Source organism: Neophocaena asiaeorientalis, unplaced genomic scaffold (assembly GCF_003031525.2).
Source record: "Neophocaena asiaeorientalis asiaeorientalis breed wild unplaced genomic scaffold, Neophocaena_asiaeorientalis_V1.1 scaffold170, whole genome shotgun sequence".
Lineage (NCBI taxonomy): Eukaryota > Metazoa > Chordata > Mammalia > Artiodactyla > Phocoenidae > Neophocaena > Neophocaena asiaeorientalis.
The window spans coordinates 442,281-466,578 of record NW_020172463.1 but is presented as its reverse complement, the minus strand read 5'-3'; the positions used below and the strand labels follow the sequence as shown (position 1 = coordinate 466,578).

Here is a 24,298-nt window from a genome sequence, read left to right as displayed (position 1 = left end):
GAAAAGGGGAAAAAACTTTAATACAGATCATCTCATTTAGTCTTTCATTAAATTGCGTAGATTATTTTTAAAATATGTATTCAAGGTAGCAAAAAAATTGATTTGGCAAAACTAACTCACCAAGTTTTTGAAGACTCTTTGCTTTGCCAATAACATCTTTGGCGGTTCTCTTGACTCCAGAAGAAGAATGTATGTTCATGTAATTAGCAATAACTTCCCATCTAGAGCAACCGATACAAAAATAACGAAAAACCCCAAACAAAACCCAGAATGATCCCACATTTTTAATGCAGAGGGGTTAGCTGTAACATCTAAAGAATTAGCTCTAAATTGGTGGTCTAATTATTACTATTGCCTGAACTATGTTTTTTGCTTTTCATATGTTTAAATCAACTGTGGATAATCTTGGTTTCAAGTTTGTACAAAACCTTACTGATTCTGTGTAAAAATCAACAGAAATAAAAGCACACATTTGTGTATACTGCCATTTGGACACATACTTAAGGAGACAGATCATTCTGAAAAGAGAACCTTAGTTTCCTCATATACAGAATAAGGGAGGCTGGATCTCTAAGGTTTCTTTGAGTTCTCAGCTCAGACTCTGCAGTGAGCTCCAGTTTGAGGCTGGAAGCAACAAAGAAGGATTAAGACTGAAAGAGAAACTATGGAGCACAAAACCTAGTGCCTACCTAAACCACAATGGACTAAGCCAACATGAGAGTCAAGGTTTATGTCTTTTTTTTTTTTTTAAGGTTTATGTCTTATGATTCTTAATTTCCTGAGAAATTGATGAAGCATCCTGCTGTATGTATGGATATACATACGTGTGTTGGTATAAGCGGCTAAGACTAGCAGGTTCAAAATGCTTTTCACACTTTGCACAGAACTTAGTGTCTAGATCCAAGCACATCTCTGGAAGTTTGCTGTAATGTGCTGCTATTTGGGTGTCTACATTATCCCTAGGCTCCAGTATGCGTTGAAGAGAAGTTTCATTAGAACCAGTACCTTGAATTTGTTCCAGCAGGGAAGAGATTCACAGCTTTAATTAGTAATTGCAGATCATCTTCTGACCAGTGTTTACTGCCATTTCCACCTCCGCCAGTTGATTTCTCTGCATTCTTAGATGCCTGTCGCATACGAGCCTCAGCTTCCTCTTTCTCTTTTCTAATTTGCTCATTTATTTCTTCTATCTACACAAATATCATAGGTAAGTCAGGGACTTAAAACATCTTACTACTCTACACTCCCTTGCTGGCTTGTGGTTCTCGACCCTCAGCATCATCCAGGCAGGGACCCTACACCACCCCCCAGGCCAGCCCCAAAACCACAATCAGCCTTTTCACTCTGGCTTCCAGGCTGCATATCTCTGCTTGAGGAACAAGAACCAGCCTTGGCCTGACCTACCCTGTATTCCTATCATATCTCTATTTGCCTTGGACACTACTTGTCAAGTCTATAGTCATTGGGTTATTCACCCACAAGGCCATTTCAAAGCTCATACCCACTCTTTTGCAGATAATGTCATTTACTCTCTACAAAAAGGTAAAAGTACAGCAAAGTGGCCTTTGGTTTATCTTGAAGTTCTACCTTTTACACTGTCACTTCCAGTGTACCTTCAAACATGCACAAGGGAAAAAAAAAATCTTTACTTGATGTTGTTGCTCTGTCAGTTGCTATCTTGGAGTCATCTCTGACTCATTTCCCCACTTCAATCCCTTAGAACCAGTCACCAAGTCCCAAAGATTTCAGTGATTCCCATTATCACTCACAGTCCAAGTCCTTCCAGTGAGATTCTTACACTAGTCACACTCATCCAACGCCTCTTGTCTACAAATGCCAGATTAATAGCACAATGTTAACCCTGTGCTACTCAAAGATCTGTGGTAATGGAAACTGGTCATCTTGGTATTCAAAACCTGCTTAATTTGGCTCTACTCTTCTTAACTAACTTAAACTCCCGCTTCTTCTTCCCCTAACTTTCTACTCCTACCTGTATTTTACACTGCTCCCCTGACCTTCATTTAACACTGTCGTCCTTCAAAACTGGCTCAAACCCTTCACTAAGCCTCCCTGACCACTCTAACCTGGTGTTGGCACTTCCTCTCTAACCTACACCATTTACTGGGGGCCCTCCATCTTTTGGTCCTTAGGCCTTTTCTCTTGAGCATAACTGTTCCTGAACTCCTTTGTGGCAGCAATAGCGTTAGGCTTTTCTCCAAATCACCTAGGCACGGGGCTATATATGGTAGGTACTAACACTTGTTGCACTGAATTGAATTTCTGGGCCTGTTTCCTCATCTGTAAAATAAAAGGTGTAGACTAGACAGAATAAAAATCTCTTTTGGTTCTAAATGTTATTATCCAACAAAAATGCTCAAGGAATAGTCAACACAATGATTTTTTTCTAACAGTGATTCTGAAAAATCTATGATTAATGTGCTAGATAACCACAAATCAAACAACTATATATGGTAACAACTACACACACTTAAATCCAATTTAAGTCAACCCAAAGAGAAATGAGACACTCTTTGCCCCTATAGTAACTTACATGTTAGGTGGAGAAACACTGAGGTGAAAGCAATACTAAAGCAGAATTAAATGCTAAATACAGGTAGAAGTGATATGTTTTTCTATTACCTGTTTTTCCAGAGCAGCCTTTCCTACTTCTTTTGTAGACGATGTGAGTGTTTCATTCAAGCACTGTAAACTTAAAGGAAAAAAGGGGATGAAATTTTATCCTAAGCCCAAAAGAAGACTTTAACAGCAGCTCTACAGTTATACCTCGCTAGTTCAAGCCGATCACAAAGTTTTTCCACTTCCTCCATCATTTTAACACGTTCTGCCTCATTGTCAGAAAAGTGATTCCAGGTCTAGAAGTATGAACACAAACATTTTCATCATCTCTACTGGCACTCAAGAGTACATCCATAAACAACTACCAAGCATGAAGTCCTTGAGAGGTTCTTAGGTTGACTGTATGGCCTCCTGGCCACCAACAAGCACATTCCCCGGGCACCATGCAAGGCTTTCCCTGGCCAGCTGGCAATAAGGAGGCATTACTAAATGGATGGAGGTGCAAAACAGAAGCAAGGTGATGGTGCAGAAGGCCTCTGGATGATATAAGACAATGAATCCTCAGAGAACCACTGAAGAATCAAGAAATTCTATATAATGACAAATTAAAATCCCTTTGTTAGGCTGCCTGTTCTATTTACTGTGTGCCAAACTGTAAAAAAGACAGTGTGTTAAGAAACAGGAAGTTCAGCAAAACCTGATATAACTAGAGATTATGCTTAGAATGGAATATTGTGATGTGCCTGGGTGAACAAGAATTGGCAAGTATCAATACTTCTCATGCTGCTTTCAGCTGCTGCTGACACATCTCTCATTCCTCACTTTTCCTTGCTTCCTTAATCGATGCAATCTGGCGCTAAGGTTCCAATGCTTCTTTTACTGTGACACTTCCCTCGGCTTCCAAAAGCCTCGCTGATTTTCTTCCTACCTGCTTGGGTCACTCCTCCTCAGGCTCCACTTCCTCTGTCAGTGCCTTAAGTATTGGTGTTTGCCAGTGTCCCATCTCCGCCCTCCTTGCTCTATACTCTCCCCCCTAGGGGGATCTCCACTACTTGCCATTGAGATGTAGACGACTCTGTGACAATCCCACTCAACTCCAGACTTTACATCAAAGTTAAGTCACCTACTGAGTATCTTCATCTGAGTATCTCAATGCACTCAACATGCCCTAAACTGAAATCATTCTTCCCTGCCTTTTCCTCTTCCTCTGTTTTCGGTTTCACTGAATAATGCCATCACCCATCCAGTATTCCACGCAAGAAACCAGGACATGTATTAACCCTTACTCCTCTTCCACCTCCAACATAAAATCAATACCCAACAGGCAACAGCCAATCTTACCTCCTAAATGTTGGTTCATTTAATCTACCTTCTTCTGTTCCCACCATCTCTTTTAGTTCAAGGCCCATGCTCTCACCTGGATTATGCAAAAGACTCAATATGTCTCTGCCTCTAGTGTTCTCACAGCATCCTGAGCATAAGTGACTCAGGATCAGAGTCACTTTTAAGCTAGCAGGATATACAATGCTCTTCAAGACCTGGCCCTTCCTTCCTCTGGCTCATTAAACTTCACTTTCCTGGATCTCTACACTCTCTCAATGCTCCCTGATCTCTCTTATCTCTAATCCCATACACACACTGCTTCACCTGGCTGAATCCCACTAGATCCAGAAAGCCTTCCTTGACCACCTGTTCGGTACCTTCTTGTCCTAGTACCCATCTTAAAGTGTTTCACTGGCCTGTTTTCTTGTCATTCTCCATCGTTAACCAGCAGATTCTTGAAGGCAAAGACGGTGTCGTCATAGTATCAACATCAATTATAACTGCTTGACACATAGTTAAGTGCTCATCACATATTTGATGAATGAATAAATGAACTCATGCAGGAAAGGAGCTATAATAAGTTACCAAAGGCCAGAACTTTAACCCTCATTTAGGCACCATCTCTAAGAACTATTCAAGTTTTCTATTTTCTAACTGACCTTTTCAAGTTGTTGATTCAGTTCTCATTATGCCAAATCTAACAAGTGCTACATGTGAATGATCTCATTTAATCTTCACAACTCTATTTCTAGGTATTATTTCAGTTACTGTATAGGTGAGGAAATTGAGACATAAATGGGTTGAGGGAACCTTCTGAGGACCAGAGCTAGGACATGGGAAGTGGAAAATTACTTTAAATCTGAGTCCATGCTCTCAACAACTATGATATCCTGCATTCTTCTCAGTATAATTTTCTAGGTGAAATCTGAGGAAAATCTTTCATTTTTTTCTATTTAGATTTTCCTCTTACTTACCAAAAGCTTGAAGAGACATCCTGTGCTTGTATTTTTATTAAATGTCTTTCAAAGCCTGTTAAATGGGGCAGGTTAATTTCATTAACTGAAGATTTAGGATGGCATATATTAGAATACATATACTAGTGTCTAGAGCCTCTGGACAGTCACATGAAAGAGTCTTCTATACACAGTAAACATTTACATACTTGCTGAATTTAACTACAATGGTGTAGTATACTGTGTGGCAATCTCTACTATAGCTTGGAATTTCATTAATTTATTCATTTGATGCTACTTGATATGGAACAATACTGGCCTCTAACTTTACCAGTTTAAAAAGTAAGACCATCTCTTGGACAAAACTATATTTGAAAACTTTTGGGGTTTTTTAGTCAATATTTTTTAGTAAAAACTGTACCTGAACACAAACTACCAGTACTCAACTGAATGATATCCCTTTATTTAGATAAAAATGAAAGCTTTTAGATCCTTAAAAACAACCCAAGTTTAACTTCTTAAAGAACTTTTTCTTTGATAAACATTGATTTTACACCATTAAGGAAGTAACCAGTCAAAACCAATTTGTGGCACATTTTCAGAACAAACGATCCAATTTCTCCAACCAGGGGAAGGGGGAGAGATGGTGATAGTAGGGGACCTGCAACAGACACAACCAGGAGACACACAGCTGAAATCTTTGATCTTATTTAGATAAAAAGACATTGAGATAATCAAGAAAGTGTGAATATGGAACAAGTATTAGAATAATAAACAACTTTTTTTTTAGGTTTGAAAATGGCAAGATGGTTATGTTAAAGAAAAAAACAACCAACCCTATCAGAGTTGCATACTGAATATGCATGTGTGAAATTTTTAAAAAGTGAATTTAAAAACGTTTATATTCTGAGATAAAATGTGTACAGTAGTTTATATTTCCATAGTATAGAAATATTTTTAAGCTTAATCAGCAATTTGATTTACTTGTATGTAGTGCTTGTTCAATCACAGTCTGACGTACCTTGCATGAGTTTCGAAGTTTTTGTCTTTCCTTCTTAATGGCTTTTTTCTGGATATCTTTTTCCTTCTTTGCCAATAACGCTTGTTGTCTAACTTCCTCTTCTTCTTTTTCCTTTGCTAACCGAGCAGCTTCTAATTCAGCTTGTCTTTGCTTTAATAATGGAAAATAAAATCATTTAATAAGAAAATTAGAATTCCAAAATGCTCCATAATCTTATTCAAAAAATACAATTTTTAATAACTTAAATTACACAAAGGTAAACATCAACTTATCAAAGACTGAAGGAAAAGCAGATGGTAAAGTTCTATAAAAATTTATTAGAAATGTAAAAAGGACATATTAGAAGTGAGTGTAGTATTAAGAAATTTACATGACATTATGTTTTTGCTCAATAAGAATTTGCTGGTAAGGAAGATCGTTCTATCAACTGTGCCAAATGTCATGATTCTTTCAGAGTAGCACCTAATTCTCTACTGCTAGATTACAGTATTTAAAAATAGATCTGAAGATTGAAGATTTTATGAACATTTAAAATCCAACTTTGTCAAATATCATCTTACCTTCTCTTTAGCTTCTTGCTCCTTCCGTTTTGCCTCTGCTTTTGCTTTCTTTTCTGCTTCTTTCTTGGCTTTTTCTTCTTCCTTAAATTTTTTTATCCTTGGATCACAGCTATATGCATTATCTACCAGAAAAAAAGTTAATCTTTTGAATTTCTAACATTTAATTAAAGAACTTTAAAAAAAACATCAATTATCCTTACCAACTAATGTTCTTATTCTGTTCATTTCTTCTTTTTTCCTTTGGGCCCTTGTTGCTCTGTTCTGCTTTTCAATCCATCTCCTTTCATCACGACTATAAAATAGGAAATATTGGAAATAAACGATTGCTTATGGATGGTATGACAGGAAAATGTAATACTTTATAATTTAGCTACAATGCAAGTAATGTCTTGAAAGGTTAAAATGCTATGTCATTATTAACATTAAAGGGTAATAGTACTTACTATTATTTTTGGTTAATTTTTTGGGAACATTCATGTCAAAATAATTTCCCTACGCATATAGGGAAAATGAAAATAAAACTGGTTAAGCAACCGGAAGAAAAAGAATTTGCTGACTTGAGCTTTATTGACAGTTACATTCCTTGGCAATTTCTTAAGTTTCATAACCAACTATCGATCTGGCACTATCAAGCTTAACTTGTGAGATAGGATCTCAAAATATCAAAAAAACTCATTTAAAACGGATACACAGAGATAATGCAAAAGAAAATATATGTGGTATATTTTTACATCATCACAAATACCAAAGAACCAAACAAATATCTTCCTTTATTAATGATTTACATACATACCATTCTGCTTTTTCTTTTTCTTCTTCATCTAAATAAGAGAATTCTCTCCAAGAATCAAAATTATACCTAATATAAACAGAAATAAAATAAAATCAAGCCAAAACAAATGAAAAAAAATCTTCCTTTTAAAATTAAGTTAGGTGCATATAATTTTAAGAAACTTTAATGATAAGTGGATGAGTTTGTTTTAATAGATCCCTCCCCTCTCTTTTGATACTGAACTAGCACTATACCCGAGTCTTTTTCTTCTTCTTTTTAAAATGACATTGTATTTGGTATGAAAGTCTAAAATACTCATCACCCCTAAAAGAAAATCCCAGCTCCCTGCTATCTCTTCTGAATATTAGGTTTCTCTCTTGCCTGGGACTTGATAAAGTTTTCCCTGCCTTCACCGCCACTAGTCTGTCAAGTTTTAAGAGAACCTAGTAGTGGTTACTTTATCTGGTTTGTAGAGCTAAATTTTGTCATTTTTGTCTTACAGTGACTTTGTGTTTTCATATTTACCACATACTTAATGAGAAAATACAGCACACATAATATAAAAATGGAAAATGAATACTGCGCATTAAAAATTAATGAATTAGTTATAGAGACAACATCGTCTTCATCACATATTCAAGTACTGAAAGAAATAGCTAAATGAAAAATTATTTTTAATGATTCAAATAACTCCTTATTTTTCATTTTTTACTGCTACAGTGTGCTTGATATCTAGAAATCTGATAAATAGACTGAAAAAATAATCATAAAAGCCTAAATATTACATAGGAGAGAATACAGCATTCTGTGAAAACCTTTTTGATTTCTAAACACAGTGTTTTTGTTCATTGAAGGTTCTGCAATTTTCCCATCCCTCAATTAATTTACAGAAGTCAGTCGAGCACTTATTGAATACTTACCTTCTTAAAAAATGAAAGCATGGGAGAAACAGTGTAGTCACTCACCAGAAAGAATAAAATGCATCTACATCTTCAAATGATGAATTCATATCACCAAGTTTAGGGACATTTTTTTTATTTGACCATCTGAAATATTGAAAAAAAGAAAAACTCAAAACATTTTGTACAAAAAGTTCAACAAGCTGATTTATTAAAAACAACAACAGTTTTTACTAATCCCCTACAATATCCCTCCCCTATGTCCTCCATGACTAAGAGATGGAACTGGGAAATCAGCAGTGCAGTGCTGAAAAATGCAGGTGCAATAAAAGGGAGGGCAAGGGGAGAGGGGGTGTGAGAGGGAAAAACCAATGGAACAGTGTTCTAACCCTCAGGTTATCTTCAGTTCTGTAAATTACAGGGTTGTAGCAGCTGCCAAGCTGGCCAGGAAAAACAGGCTCTAACCCCACTTGTCAAGCTCACTTAGTCCTGCCCCTAAACAGGCAGTACGGAAGTGACCGGTAGGCCTTGCCTTTTAAAAAATGTGAATAATCACAGATGGAATAGATTTCCACCCCCTTATCGCCACCACTTTCCCCCTAAGAGTCAGACTTGTAGGTTCAGCACTTCACCCACCATCTCTAAAAGGACCCTGCGTTTGCTATTGACCTGTGTTTTTCCACTCTGTGAAACCATCCCACAAAAAAATATAATACACTACATATATATATATATTTAAAACCACCTTCAGCACTGTTACAAAACAAATGTGAGGAGAAAGGGTGGAGGAAATAATTAGTCTGCATCAAACTGCTAATCAAAGTGCTTCTCAAACTTAGCTGCCCATTAGAATCACCTGGAAGCATTAAAAAAACCTACAGGCATTCCAAACCAATTAAATTAAAATCACAATTTCTCCAGGTGGAACCCAGGCAGCAGGAACTGTTCAGGCTCTCCAACTGATTCCAATACGCAACTAAGATGCACTCTCAGGAAACCTTCCAATGCAGATGGAACCAAAAAATGTAGGTTATTGGTTCACACTACTTAAAAACTGATTTTAATGAAATAAATTACATATGCTTTAATCTTAAATATAAATCATCCTTTGTCAGAGAACCTTATGATAATCAGACGCTCAAAAATAGAACAAAAGCTTTCCTAAATGATAATGGGCCAAATGCAGCAGTGTACGCATTAACAAAGGGGAAGGAAAGAACGGGAAATTACCGTCACTTAAGTATCAGCATCACACTACATAAAGTCAACCATCGTTCCCCCAAAGGAAATTTAAAAGAAAAACATCCCATGAGTTGTAATTTCACTAAGGAAAGGAAGAACTTCCATTTAAAGAGCAAAATAAATTAGTATAGTAAGTTCACCAGAGGCGCTCAATATTGTAGAGGACGAGAAGGACAAACACAAAACTATTACTAGCTATTACTAGAGGAAAAAACCAGAAACTTGGAACTACAAGAAGCCAACCAACAGAGCATCATAGCACAACCAGCCTCTGCATTCAGTTCAATTAAAGCTCATTTTTCTAAAAAAAAAAAAAAAAAAAGCCAGCCAATAGAGCATTATGATCACAAGGGGATGCCTTAACGCACCTGGAATTCCTTTCAAACACTGGGGAAAACACTTCAAAGAAATTGTCCTTTGCTTCACTTTTAGAAGGAACTGAGTTATCAAAAGTAGGATCTACACTGTTAAATGCTCGTCTTTTCACTGGATCAGATAACATTTCATAAGCTGAGGAAAAAAATCATAAGGTCACATCACCACAATGCTACATTTTTTTCTTAAAAAAAGTTATTTTTCATATTTAAAAATTTTGTGTGCTTGTGGGGAAGGGAGGATTTAGGTAATAGCTCTAGCACAATGGGACTTAAGAACTTCTTTAAGTACCTCTTCTGGAAGGCAAAGGACAAAACAATAAACACTCAACCGCTTTTTTTTTTTTTAACAATCCTGATGTTTATTTATCAAATTTCATCAGTGGAGTCATCGACCGGCTTTTAAAATAGGGGCAATTTCATTATAATAGCATACTTGGCAAACCTTGTAAGTCCAGAAACACTCAACCCTTAGGAAAGCATGACTCTGAGGAAAAAGAAATAGCTGGAAGACTAACTGTTAGATCCCAAGGTTGTGAAAGATCAAAGATCTTTGACATCCTGAGCACTATGTATGAGTGGGCCAACAAAGAATAAGTTTGAAAGGTGTGTATACAATTTTTTAAAAATTAGCATCAAACTAAAATTACATTTAAGGAAATATTTAGGTATGGTGGCTCCCTCTATTAATTTGCTTAATGAGGATATGGCTATTTAAATATCCATTGATGGCTGGGGGGGGTCCCTTACTAGGATAGAATCAACTTCTTCATTTAAATAAGCAAAACGTCTGAGGAACAGTTTAGCCCCGCAAAGTGTCTGAAATGGGAAAAGATCTTAGTATTCTCATTATTAAACATAATAGGTATAAGAATTAACTCTAGGATGCGCTTCTCAAAAGAACCGCCTGGAGAATCTTGTTAAAATGCAGACTCCAATTCAGGAGTTCTGGGGCAGAGCCTGAGCTGCTGCAGTTCTGACAAGCTACCAGGGTTGCTGATGCTGCTGGGTAGGAGAGCCTCACTCTGTGCGGTGAGGCTCTGGGGGAGATTACCAGAAATAACCAGATATTAACTAAAGATGTTTTAAAATGTTATGGTATAAATGAAGTACAATACGCATAGGACACCTAATCCCAGCAATTAATACATAATCTTCACTAACGGAAATTTCTGACTCTAAAGCGTTTTCTTACCTTTAGTTATGCAAGTGAAGTAGTCATTATCTCCTTCTTTTATTGGTTCACCAGCTGCTTTCCGTTTGTCTGGGTGATGTTTTAAGACCATTGCTTTATCTATAAAATAAGTCAGATTTAGATAATTTGTCCTTTTAGGCATCAAAGCTAAAAATAAAGATGAGCTAAATAGAGCCATTTCTAATAGCATAGTATTAGTTTAAAAAATATTTTCTCCTACAGTAAAATATATGATTATTAAACAGAAATTACAGAGAAATTGAAATAATTATTTTAAGAACTGGCCGAAGTGCCAGCACCCAAAGACAAGTGCCGTTCATATTTTGGTGTATTTCCACACAGACTTTTTCCCCCTTAAGCATATGCTTTCAAAAATGTAGCTATAATCATTTTATATATACCAATTTAAGTTGTGATTTTTTTCAGCTTAACATTACAGCAGTTCCATTTTCCACGCTGTTGCAAACTCTTCAAAAAATTTTAATGACTACTTAATACAGTATTTCAAGTAGATTTACCATAACTTATGTAACTGTTTCTCTACTGCTGGATATTTAGATTGTTTCCAATTCTTCACTACTGTAGGTTAGTCAATTTGAATCATTTTGTAGAGAAGTATTTTTCCATATTTAGGACTCTTTCTTCTTAGGATATACTCAGAGAAGTGAATTAGTGACTGAAAATGTAGGAACAAGTCCCGTTCTAAAAGTCATACCACTGCACACCCCTATGGGAACATCCTTTTCACCACAACCTCAACACTGGACCCAATTATTTAAAACATGATTATCACTGGTGCTCAACAAATTTTTTGCTGTTCTTTATTTCTACCCTTCATCCTTCATTTATGGAGGAAAGAGAGGCTGTCTCAGTTTTTTCTTCTTAGTTTGTGTGAGTCACTTTACAATGACTAATGGCTGGCTGTCAACATCTACTGAGCATTTAATATGTGCCAGCATTTTTTTTTTTTGCGGTACGCGGTCCTCTCACTGCTGTGGCCTCTCCCGTTGCGGAGCACAGGGTCCGGACGCGCAGGCTCAGCGGCCATGGCTCACGGGCCCAGCCGCTCTGCGGCACGTGGGATCTTCCCGGACCGGGGCACAAACCTGTGTCCCCTGCATCGGCAGGCGGACTCTCAACTACTGCACCACCAGGGAAGCCCGCCAGCACTATTTTTATCAGTTGATCTTCTCAGTAACCCGCTGAGGAAAGTACTATTAGTTTCTCCCTTTTACAGATGAGGAAAATGAGGCACAGAGAGGTGAAATAACCATTTAACCTCTATGCAACCTGTCCAAAGTCCTGGCCAAGCTGGGCTCCAGTCCAAGCAGCCTGACTCCTAAGCCTGTGCTTGTATGCTGCCTCTCCTAGTCAATCATGTTTGATGCTAATGCTTTCCACAACTGCTGTGATTATTCTTGTTGTCAAAAAACATTATTTTTAAATTTATATTTACTGATTATTTCCTTTATAATTTTATTCCAGTACTTATAAATGTAGGTCTTTCATTCTGCAAAAGTTTGAGATATATGTTTCTATTTTAATATTTTCTACGGTCGGAATTGAAAAGCTTATTTTTTTTTTCAAAGTCCTAATACCATCTAATAATCCTCCCTTCTCTACTAATTTGTGACGCCTCCTTTATCACAGTAAATTTTACCAGGGTCTGTTTCTGGTTACCTATTCCTGTCCCAGGATTATCTTTAAAATGACTATAGCTTTCTAATTTGATGGTAACTTCCAAAAACTGTGTATTACTTTTGTGTATTTTTCTTGCATCTGGCTACCTGACTCAGGTCTTTCAGTTTTTAGGTAGATCCTATATAACCTACAAATAATATATTTCTTTCTTTCCTTCTAATAGTTCTCTCTCCTTTAATATTGTTAATTCTCTGACCCAAACTCCCAAGTAGCATAAAAGTAAGGGGCAGGTAAGTTTCCCCCATGGGTTTTTATGGGAATATCACTAATGTCACACAGTTAAAAGTTTGTTGGCAGTGAGTGTGAAATACTTATCTAAGTAGGGAACTAACTGCATTTCCTTTCAAAGTTGTATTTACCAAAAAGGAGTGGATATTAAATTGTACTATATGTACTTTCACATTCTTCTTAGGACATCACACTGACATATTTCCTAAGAGAAACCTTGTTCATGGGCATTATTCTTTAATATACTGTTGAATTCAATTTGCTATTTTTTAAAATTAATTAATTTTGTTTTATTTATTTATATTTTTGGCTGTGTTGGGTCTTCGTTGCTGCACACGGGCTTTTCTCTGGTTGTGGTGAGCAGTGCGCAGGCTTCTCATTGCGGTGGCTTCTCTTGCTGTGGAACACGGGCTCTAGGCACGCGGGTTCAGTAGTTGTGGCTTGTGGGCTCTACAGCGCTACAGTTGTGGCGTACGGGCTTAGTTGCTCTGTGGCACATGGGATCTTCCCAGGCCAGGGACTGAACCCGTGTCCCCTGCGTTGGCAGGCGGATTCTTAACCACTGCGCCACCGGGGAAGCCCTAATTTGCTATTATTTTAACTGGGTGCTTTTTTTTTTTTTGGTATTATATTCATGGGTGATATTTGTAGTTTTTTTAAAAAAGCTCTTTTTGCCAGGTTTTAAAAATTAATTAGAGTAGTTTTAGGTTCACAGAAACATTAAGAGGATGATTAAGAGATCCATATACCCTCTGCGCCCATACATGCACAGCCTCCCCTCCCTGCCCTGCCTCATCAACATCCCCCACAAGAGCAGTACACTTGCTACAATTTTTTTTCATCTAGTTTTTTTGTTTTTTTTTTTTAATTTGGCTGCACCACGTGCCTTGTGGGATCTTAGTTCCCTGACTAGGGATGGAACCCAGGCCCCAGCAGTGAAAGCGCTGCGTCCTAACCACTGGACCACCAGGGAATTCCCGCTGTTTGTTAACAATTGATGAACCTACACTGACACATCATAATCACCCAAAGGCCACAGTTTTCACTCTTGGTGGTATACATTCTGTGGGTTTGGATAAATGTATAATGACATGTATGCATCATAATATATAAAGTAGTTTCACTGCCCTAAAAATCCTCTGTGTTCTACCTGTTCATCCCTCCTCAACGCCCCCAACCCCTGGCAACCATGAACTTTTTAGTGTCTCCATAATTCTGCCTTTCAATGCCAGGTTTTCATACTAGGATTACATTAATGTCACAAAATGAATTGTTCCAAAAACAGTTTACATTCAGCATGAGAATGTTCAATTCCTTAGGCATCTGAAAAGAATTCATCTAAGAAATCACCTAGGCCTAAAACATTTTTTAGGAGATAATTCTTGGTAACTCTTTAAATTTCTTCAATTCCAAAAAAGCCAATTTTATCAAATTTTCAAATTCACTGCATTTAATAGTGGTCTCAGTTAAAAATATCTTCTGTAATTGTTTTCATCCTTTCTGTATTTCACTATTTGTTTTTTCTTCTCACAAATCCATTGTAAGATATTGTTTTATCTATTTTGTCCCTCCATCCTCCTTAGTATTATTCTTTTAAACATGTGAATTGAATGCCCATTTTATTTTTTCCCTCCTTTAAAAAAGTAACATAGGACTTCCCTGGCAGTCCAGTGGTTCAAACTCCACACTTCCACCACAGGGGGCCCGGGTTTGATTCCTGGTTGGGGAACTAAGATCCCACATGCCACACAGCGTGGCCAAAAACAAACAAACAAAAAACCTAACACAATAGTTGAAGGCAATGAACTTATTGATGGTACAGCTCTAGCTGCCATCCCATATGTTTTGACAGGCAATGATCTTACTTTCATGAAAAGAATCTATCAATACAATTTTTATTTCTGTCTAGGTGCAAAAGAGTATATTTCATTTCCCAAGTGATTTTTTTTGGTTTGTTTAATCAGATCTATTTTATTAAATTGAGAGAAAACTTACATAGAATAAAATGTTCAGATTTTAAGTATTTGGTTCAATAAGTTGACTGTATATACTTTCTTAACTACCACCCAAAAGAATACAGACTATTTCCATCACTCAGAGTTCCCCTGTACCCCTTTTCCAGTCAACTCCTACCCCCTACCATCTGGGGCAACCTCTTTCTGATTTCTGTCACCACAGATTATGTTCGCATGTTCTTGAAGTTCATATAAATGGAATCATACAGTATGTCTTTGTATCTGACATAATGTTTCGAGATTCACCACCTTGTGTACATTAGTAATTTTCTGAAAACTGCTGAGTACTATCCTATTGTATACAGCAGTTTGCTTATCCATCATCCTGTTGGTGAACATCTGGGTGGTTTCCAGTTTTTGGATATTGTGAATAAGGCTGCTATGAATATTTTTGTACAAATCTTTTTATGGGCATATTTAGTTGTTTCTACATATACTGCAAGGGTTCAGAAACTGTGACAAATACACTTTTGGTTTTTATGAGCTCCAAGATTTTTCTTATAGTCAAGTTTATTATCAATTTCTCCACTAACACTCAAGAGAAGACATGTTCACCTTCTAGCTGGCTTGAGCAGGAATGGAATTTATTTAAAGGTTATTAGGCGGCTCACAGGAACTGAGAGTCTGACTATCAGGCTTGGAAGCTAAGTAGCCAGGAACAATAATCACACCATACCAGACAGTTCAGTGGTGTGATGACCCCACCACTGTTGGGCACTGCAGGAACAGAGCACAGGCTCCTCCCATGGCCAGTGCTTGGGGAAAGCTATAGCTTCTCAAGGCGCTGCTCTTCCACCCCTGCTGTCAAAACAGATGCTGTTCAGCTCGGCCTAACTCACATCGGTTCTCCTCTGAAATGCTGAGGAGTAAAACCTAAGTCACATGCCTACAAACATTCTCAATCTCAAGTCGTATCTTTTTGTAATAATTCAGGCAACTTTTCTTCTTTATTTGCAATTACTGTCTCTGTTACATTCATTCTGACCTCTTCTTTAGGGAAATCTGACATCTCTTTATTCTTTCCTTCTGAATCTTGGGAACATTCCTCAAGGCTGTCCTCTGCTTTACTTTGTTTTCTAATTGTACGTCAGCCTTTCCAATTCTAAATGCTGCTCTCCTGTTTTTAGTTTCCAGGCAATTCTACTTTTTTCTCGCTAGTCTCTTTCTGCAGTGCCTATGCTGCTCCCCAGCCCCCACCCCCAAGGCAGTGTCTTCATATCTCACTGACAACATGCAGCAATTAAGTTTTCTTTTGAACCTGATTATAAAGTCTGAGACAGATGATGTCTCAGTTTTTTGTCGGATAGTCTCCTCTTATGCCACAATGTTTTTTTCTTCATTGACTTTTCCACCTAATCACCTCTAGTCATTCATGTACAGTAGGGCATCCTGAGATTCTCCTATATTCTGTTCCAGGGGTGGGGTTGGGAGAGGCAAAAGATGTCACCCAATATTAAAAATAAGGCAACGGAGGCCGAAGAACAGCTGTTGTGTATATTTACTGAAATTTCAAAGACCTACCTCTCCGCCCTTCCCCACCAAAGATAAGTTTCTGGGATGTTTTGACGGTACATTAGCAAATGGGCTTTTATTGTACATTCATATTTCTATTATTATAAAAAGTCTCTATGATTTTTTAAAAATATTATAGCTGATTTACAATACTGTGTTAGTTTCAGGTGTACAGCAAAGTGATTCAGTTATATATATATATATTTTTTCTGATTCTCTTCCATTAGATTATTACAAAAAGTCTCTGATTTCAAATTTTTAAGAAGCATAATATGAAACAGTTTTCAGTTTAAAACATGGGAAGTATTTTAAGCTAAAATGATTAAATTTAGAAAGTTCAAATCAAAGATTTTACTTCCATGTAAAGAATAGCAAACCTACATGCATCATATGCCAGTGTGGCAATTTTCCTTCAAGAAAAACATTGAAATACCACTGTTAGTACTCAAGTACTTTCTCTTAGCCCATCATTCAACTTTTCTAGTGTATTCTTTTCAGATAATGCAGAAAAGGAAGAAAAGACCACTTACTTTATCCACACGTAATTGAATCCCTAATTTTCATTATAGCAATTCAAAATATCAATAAACAAAATTAAAACTTTTTACAAACTATTATGTATAAAATACGCTGTAAGGATATATTGTACAACACAGGGAATACAACCAATATTTTATAGTAACTATAAACGGAGTATAACCTTTAAAAATTGTGAATTGCTATATTGTACACCTGGAACTTATATGATATTGTACATCAACTATACTTCAATTAAAAAAATAAATTAATTAAATAAATTAAATGTAAAAAACCCCCAGCAACCTCCTTTATGTGTGTGTGATAGGATTCAAGAACTAGAAGGATCTCAACTGTCATCAGTCTTACATTATTATTAGGTTTGTCTGTGCTAATGATTATAAATTTGCAAAGAATAACTTTGTATTTTTACTTTTGGACAAGATTTCAGAGAGCAATAAGTAGCAACTGTCTATTTTACAGTGACAGAGGAAAGAGAACAACAGTCTGCTTCTGAATAAATACTGAGAATACTCAGCAAGGTGGCAGAGAGTGAATCGCAAACCCACATAACGTTAGTAATCTGTACAGTCAGGGTGCAAAACTTCTGGCAACAGAATATTCAAAAATTAATCTCGGGGCTTCCCTGGTGGCGCAGTGGTTGAGAGTCCGCCTACCGACGCAGGGGACACGGGTTCATGCCCCAGTCTGGGAAGATCCCACATGCCGCGGAGCGGCTGGGCCCGTAAGCCATGGCCGCTGGGCCTGCGCGTCCGGAGTCTGTGCTCCACAATGGGAGAGGCCACAACAGTGAGAGGCCCGTGTAACACACACACACACACACACACACACAAAAAATCTCTATTATCCCAATAAAACAAACAGACTTAACAGAAGCAAATGGATGTTTCTTTTACAATTATTATATATTTTTTATCTTTAGAGAAAGAAACAATTCCTTCACCTTAAAACACCAACTGCTTTCCTAGCTCTCAATCCCTTCTGGTTCTTTCACAAATTATATGTGTCAAGAAATATTTGGTATCTGTATGCTATTCTTTCATACAGTAAGACTTTGCAAATACTTTTCCAGGGCAAATGAATTTTCCTGGCATTTATGTATATTGCAATGACTATTCATACACTCTAACATATGCTTAATCTAAAATCATGCCAGCTTTTAAAGAAATCCAATAATAGGTCTAAAATAATCTCATCAATTTCTTCACCTTGTTAAAAAGTATTTCCTGTGACTTTCCTAAATACAAGCATTAATGAGAAAATTTTGAGTTTATCTACTAAGGCTCAACTAGCATTTTTCAGCGTGAAGTAGGTCTCATTCAGTCATCTTCCTCCAAGTGCAAGACTTTCTCTGTCCCTGATTCCCTCCTCCTTTTCCATATGGCCACAATCTTACCTCCTCTGACCTCAATATCCATTCTCTAGAGGGCAGAACTCTGTCCTAAGACAAAACAGAAAACTCATCACCTTCACCTCTTTCATGAAACTTTACTAATCAGGTGAACCGAATGGTGTGTAAGGAATTACGTCCACAGGACTGCAAAGGACAGGACAGTTCGACAGTTCAGAGCACTAAGGGGATGGTGTTTCATAAGGCCTATAAAGACTGGGTTGCCAACAATTCCTGCCCCCGTCCCCCCGCCCCAATTTTTAACCTTGTCAATGAAAAGAACAATGAAACATCAGATAACTCTTTCTTCCGCAAAAGAGGCAGGGTGCTATCAACAAAGATGTGACCTAAGATCACAAAAGAATATTGAAAAATCTAACTAACAAGGCAACTTCCACTAAGTACAGCTGGCCATACTTCCAACGGGAGGTGAAATATTATTTTTTAAAAGCTTGTTATTGGAAAAGTGTTCTTTATCCTGTCACAAACACACACACACACACACCCTGATTTCTTGTTTCTAATGAGAAAGTCCATTCATGAGACTGCATTTTTCTGGTTTTGAAGGTAAGAGACTGTGGTTGCACATCATTATACAATAGAACACATGTTAAATCTAGAGTTATGGCTATAGACTATGATCTTGCATATCTTTTCAAGAGGATAACATTTCCTATACCAGATATTTGATTATTTCAAAATAACTAAGTACTTACGAGCTGCTTTAATCTGTCTCTGTGTAGCTTTGTATCTTACATGGCCGAGTCCAAGTACTGCATAATGATCTTGGTTCTGGTAAAGACACAAAATGGGAGTCAAGTTGGAAATGAAGCCATATATCGTATTCCTTGTGTTGGTACCCTAAAACAGTTTCCCAAAGTGAGACTCTCATAACAGAAGTCTAGTGAGATGTTCCATATAAAATGGGTTCTGGGACTTCCCTGGTGGTGCAGTGATTAAGAATCCGCCTGCCATTCCAGGACACATGGGTTCCAGCCCTGGCCCAAGGAGATCCCACATGCTACAGAGCAACTAAGCCTGTGCGCCACAACTACTGAGCCTGTGCTCTAGAGCCCATGAGCCACAACTACTGAGCCTGTGTGCCACAACTACTGAAGCCCACACACCTAGAGCCCGTGCTCCTCAAGAAGAGAAGCCACCGCAATGAGAAGCCCATGCACCGCAATGGAGAGTAGCCCCAGCTCGCTGCAACTAGAGAAAGCCCATGCGCTGCAACGAAGACCCAATGCAACCAAAAAATAAGTAAAAAAATGAATAAAAATTAAAAAAAAAAATAACGGGTTCTGAGGTCATGGAAGTTTGGGAAATGTGGACCATTGTATACAGGCTTCTTAATAATTTGTATGCACAGAAGCCAAACAAAGGCTCTGAGAAGTCCTGCAATTAAAAAAAACAAAACAAAAAAAAAACACACACACACACACAAAAAACAGAAACAAAAACAAGCAGACGGAAACCTATATAGCCCAGCATTTCCCAAAACTTGACCAAAGAACTCTTGGTCTTGTATTTCTCTTAATACATATTAATATGCTATGGCCGTCCTTAAATCAAGGTACAGCCAGGAAGATTTCAGAACTGAGGGGAGCATTACAGTAGTCCCAGTAGGTTGGGCCAGTGGCAATGACAGGACAGGAGCCGTGGAGCAAAGAAGGCTGGATGGAAATTTTGAGAAACTGGGGATGAGGCTTCTCTGGATAGGAAGCACCTGCTTTCATTTCTGCTTTGGTTAACATCCTTACAAATCTAAGAGATTGAGGTAGCACCTGAGTGAAGGCTCCTTACCCAAAGGGTGCATCTAGTATTGGAGAATGAGTGGGGAGAAAGAGGGCTTGAGGGCATAAAACACAGGAGAAAAAAGTCAAATAGGGTTGATTGGTTTTCCTTTAAATTCAGGACTGCAAACTCCCTAAGGATGTGCTCCTTTATTATGTCTGGCACTCACACTTTGTTCCAATTGGTTTGCTTTTCCACTCCCTAAGACTATTATTACGTATTATTACATACTTCAGTCCTCTAGTCTTTCCTTAAACCTCACAGACCCTGCTCCACCCTCTCATCAATGGCCTTGCCTCCTGCTTAATGAAAAAATTTAAATTATCCTACTCAAATTCCAGCATCTTTCTGCCATCTTACCTGCACCCATGCATCTTTCCCTTTCCCTCACCATTGAGAAAGCCTATCCTACCGAGACAAATTACTCCATCCCTCCTGGTTCTGAACCACCTTCTCTATGTCTCTCAAATGCTAGCATCTTTCAATTGTCTTCTAAATTTCAACTGGATTATTTTGTTCATTGTACGAAGAAGCTCTGTTATCTCTCATCTTTAAGACCCTCCCATGACCCCACTTCCATTTCTTTGCTGCCCATCAAAATTAAACTTCTTGAAAAAGCCATCCACAGAACATTTTTACCCCCTCTAGCATTCATTTTCAAACCACTCCAATCTAGTTCTGCTCTGTCCATTCTCACCCCAGGGGCTATGAAGCTGCTCTCTTCAGTATCAATTTCCAGCTGTCAAACACAAGATGACCCAGCTGCCTTCACTTGACTTCAAATCTCAGTGGTAGCACAGCTGACTCTTTTCTTGAAACGTTATTTTCCTTTAGTTTCTGTGAATCCACTGTTTTCCTCCCATCTTCCAGTAGCGTTTTTCAGCCATTTTGACTGGCTTTTCGAAGCCCTGCCAAGCTCAGTCCTCGGGCTTCTTTCTCTCTACATACTTTGGTCCAAGGTGACGTGACCCATGCCAGGGCTAGAAGACGGTAGGTGCCCTGTAAATGCTCGCAACTCCCCAGTTCATTCTAGTGTGGACTCCTGAGCTCCAGATGCAGAGACACGACGCTCCCCACAAACTTCCTTTTCCTGCAACCCTGTGCTGGTGACTGACACCACAGTCTAGCAGGTGACTCAAGCTGGGATGATCACGGGTCTTCCCTATATGTTCCCTTCTCTTGGGCAGCACAGCCCAGGTCTCCAAGACCTGTCAAGTCTACCTCCCCAAAAAGCAAATCCGTCCCTTTGTCCTCAAAACTTGGCTACCAATTTAGTTCAAGCATCAAGCACTCATTCGCAGGCTTGGATTACGGCACTAGCCCCATAAAGGCAAACTGTTCCCTTCCCCTCTGGTCCTGCCCTCCCCTTTCAAGCAAGTTTCTGTACTGCCAGGAGAACTACTTTTCTAAAATTAGCTCAGAAACTTTTGATCACTTCTTACTGCCCCCAAAATAAAATATAAATTCCTTCCTTGGCATGGCATGAAAAGGACACAACAGAGTTTCATCTAGACTCTGTTTTCAGTCTAATTTCTCACTGCCACCCCTCAATATGCTACTCTATCCTTCACCAATCCCTGAAGAGGCAGTGCATATTCTTTTACTCCTTTGTGTCTTTGCATATCTATTCCTTCTGCCCGTAACACCTTTTTTCCCTTCTTGTTTCATAAACTGTCACTTAACCTTTTAAGACCAACTCAGACATGGCTTTTTCTGGATTTCTCCATCAGAGATAGTATCCTAGGGCTACTGCTGTCCCACTCAGGGCTTAACAATAAACAGGTGCTCAATCATGATTATTTTGTTGAAGCATCTTAAAACATGGCTTAATAATGGAAAACTGCCATCTGACCGAACAAGATTCAGATATTAAGTACCTTCCAGTCTTTGGGATCAAGTGTTTTCAGCATGGGAAACTCTTCTAACTGCAATTCTTCATCTTCTGATTCCTCTGATAATTCTTTCTTATCCTCCAGTTCCTGAAAAGAGGCAGAAGCATTTCTGTTTCTCCTCTTAACAAAAGCTTCAAACCATCTTCCCACAGGTTCAACTTGACAGAGTGTTGAGGCTGTGATTGAAAGCGTTAAGAGAGGCTTCAATGTATTGCATGGAATAAATCTGTTCCAAGGCAATAAATAAGATCAAAACAGTGACAGCATCAGAATATAATTTTAAAACCATCAACTGAGAAAATAACTGCAGTAATCCAGTTAACATGAGGGTTAGCAATAAATAATCATTTCCTAGTATTTACTGAGAGAGAGTCAATCAACCTCTTCCAGTTATCTGACAAAACAAGACATTGGGCAATGTCAACAATAAATCAATACTTTTCTGGGGATATGAAAGGAAGATGAGGAAAAGGGAGAGATGTTGCAAACTGCTTTCCTTTTAGACTTGTAATAAAGCGATAAATAATTATAAACTGTCAAGAGCCAGCCTCATCAACAAAAATCTAAAAATAACTCAAAATATCTTAATTATTAATACCTGAATTTAGATAGCTTTCAAAAATTTTAAGAATCCACTAGCAATGATTTTTTCTGAAAGACAATTTTCAAGCAGCTAACAGGAATTTACTAATGAAACTGCTAGTGGAACAGCTTTGAATCTGAAATCAGAAGCTCTGGATTTCAGTGCAGGTTTGACAATTAGTAGCTGTATGAAATGAGTCAACGATGCCTTCAACTGTAAAATGGGAACAATACCTATCTTATCTGGTTCCTTGGAAGGATTGAATGACAAATGATAAAAGCACTTTGAAAGTCACAAACTGTTAAATAAATGTAAGTCTTTATCATTATTCCTGGAAAGTGGGGTAAGTCACTATATATGTGTACATTAACAATTCAAAAAAGGTAGTTTGGGTCAGGAAAAAAGTGAACATCTTAATTTTAATTTCATATTTCAAATGAAAGCAAAAAGCTTTACTGTCTGGTAAAAACTCAGATTTAAGTCTTCCCTTGTACCTAATGGCCACAATTTTGTAAAAATAGCTGACTTTTCATGTTTTGTGTTGGGAAATTAAGATTTCTTCTACCATTCACAGGAGAGCATTCAAAAACACTATTCAAGAAGTACTACCTGTGTAGTGTGGGTGTGACTTTCAAGAACATGACTTTTCAAGCCTTTCTCTCTACTTGTGAGATTACACAGAAACTTCTGTAAGCAGGAACACAACACGTGCCGTGAGATATGTCCAATATCACATACAAGCGTCTGTATACGTGGCTATGGTAATCAATGAAATCACTGAAATTAGAGACCCTTTAAGTTTACAATACCATGACTGTCCTGGGCTATAAATCTAAGAACCTACAGCAGCACGACAAATTTCACCCCCCCCCCTTTTTTTTAAAACTGAAGATAGTTGACTTCCACAGAACAAGTTTCACTTAATGACTGCCTTTAAAAGTCTGTCTACACGGGTCTTACCACCAGCATACACAGTGGTGTTTTCATATTGAATATGAGGAGCACTGTCTGAGTCGGGACGTTTAAAAAACGAAGCCGGAGCAAACGTAAAAGGGGAGAGAGCTGTTTGAGCTCCAGCTGTAAGGCTTTGTAGGGCCCCCGGCACGTGGGGTGCTCGCTGTGGGCAGTCTCCTGCCGTAGGCAAGATGCTTATGAGAACCTTTTTAGGGTACTGGAGGGTTCGGTCCCGAACTCCTCCGCCCAATCTATGAGTCAGCAGCCGCGAGACAAGGAAGAAACTGCGGGGGCAGAAGGAAGACGCCCCCCTTCCTCCTTCCTTCCAGTCTGGGGAAGGACTTCTGTATAGCAGGGAGCAAAAAGACACTTGTCACGGCCCCACACTCTGTAAGCTACTTGCCAGGGGCAAGGGTAGAGAGGTTTCGGGGTCGCCAAGGTGGAGGCCCGAAGCAGGGGCTGCTGAGGCTAGACTGAGCAGGGGTTGAGTGGGCACGTACCAGAGGTCAGAGCATGGCTGATGGCGGTGCCCCGGCCTTCCGCAGCGCTTGGCAGGAGCAGCATGATGACGCCGGAGCCAGCCCCGCGGGCGCAGCAGTTCCCGTCCCAGGCGGAGGGCTCTTAGAGTCCCGCTAGCTCTACCTCCCCGTCCGAGCCTCGCGCCTTGGCTCTACGATGTCCAGGAACCGGCGCATGGAGACGACCAATAACTACTTCCGGGATGAATCTTTCGTGGTGCGTAGGCCAATCCCACCCCCGCCAACGTATGCGGC

The 24,298-nt window shown here is 38.6% G+C and overlaps 1 protein-coding gene across 2 annotated transcripts in view; it reads right to left on the bottom strand.

Moving 5' to 3' along the window:
• DNAJC2 (DnaJ heat shock protein family (Hsp40) member C2) overlaps window positions 1–24,298 on the bottom strand; it is a 27,545-nt gene extending 3,247 nt beyond the window's left edge. The window contains exons 1-14 of one of the 2 annotated variants that reach the window (XM_024738105.1): window positions 24,026–24,298; window positions 21,974–22,164; window positions 19,016–19,091; window positions 10,917–11,015; window positions 9,716–9,857; window positions 8,172–8,252; window positions 7,228–7,293; window positions 6,635–6,726; window positions 6,435–6,556; window positions 5,875–6,024; window positions 2,785–2,873; window positions 2,641–2,710; window positions 1,006–1,190; window positions 121–221 (exon numbers count right to left, since the gene is read on the bottom strand). In XM_024738105.1, the coding sequence (XP_024593873.1) occupies window positions 121–221; window positions 1,006–1,190; window positions 2,641–2,710; window positions 2,785–2,873; window positions 5,875–6,024; window positions 6,435–6,556; window positions 6,635–6,726; window positions 7,228–7,293; window positions 8,172–8,252; window positions 9,716–9,857; window positions 10,917–11,015; window positions 19,016–19,091; window positions 21,974–22,164; window positions 24,026–24,089 (1,528 nt within the window). In that variant the 5' untranslated portion in view covers window positions 24,090–24,298. The remainder of the gene's footprint in view (window positions 1–120; window positions 222–1,005; window positions 1,191–2,640; window positions 2,711–2,784; window positions 2,874–5,874; window positions 6,025–6,434; window positions 6,557–6,634; window positions 6,727–7,227; window positions 7,294–8,171; window positions 8,253–9,715; window positions 9,858–10,916; window positions 11,016–19,015; window positions 19,092–21,973; window positions 22,165–24,025) is intronic. The other variant, XM_024738106.1, reaches the window with a different exon arrangement.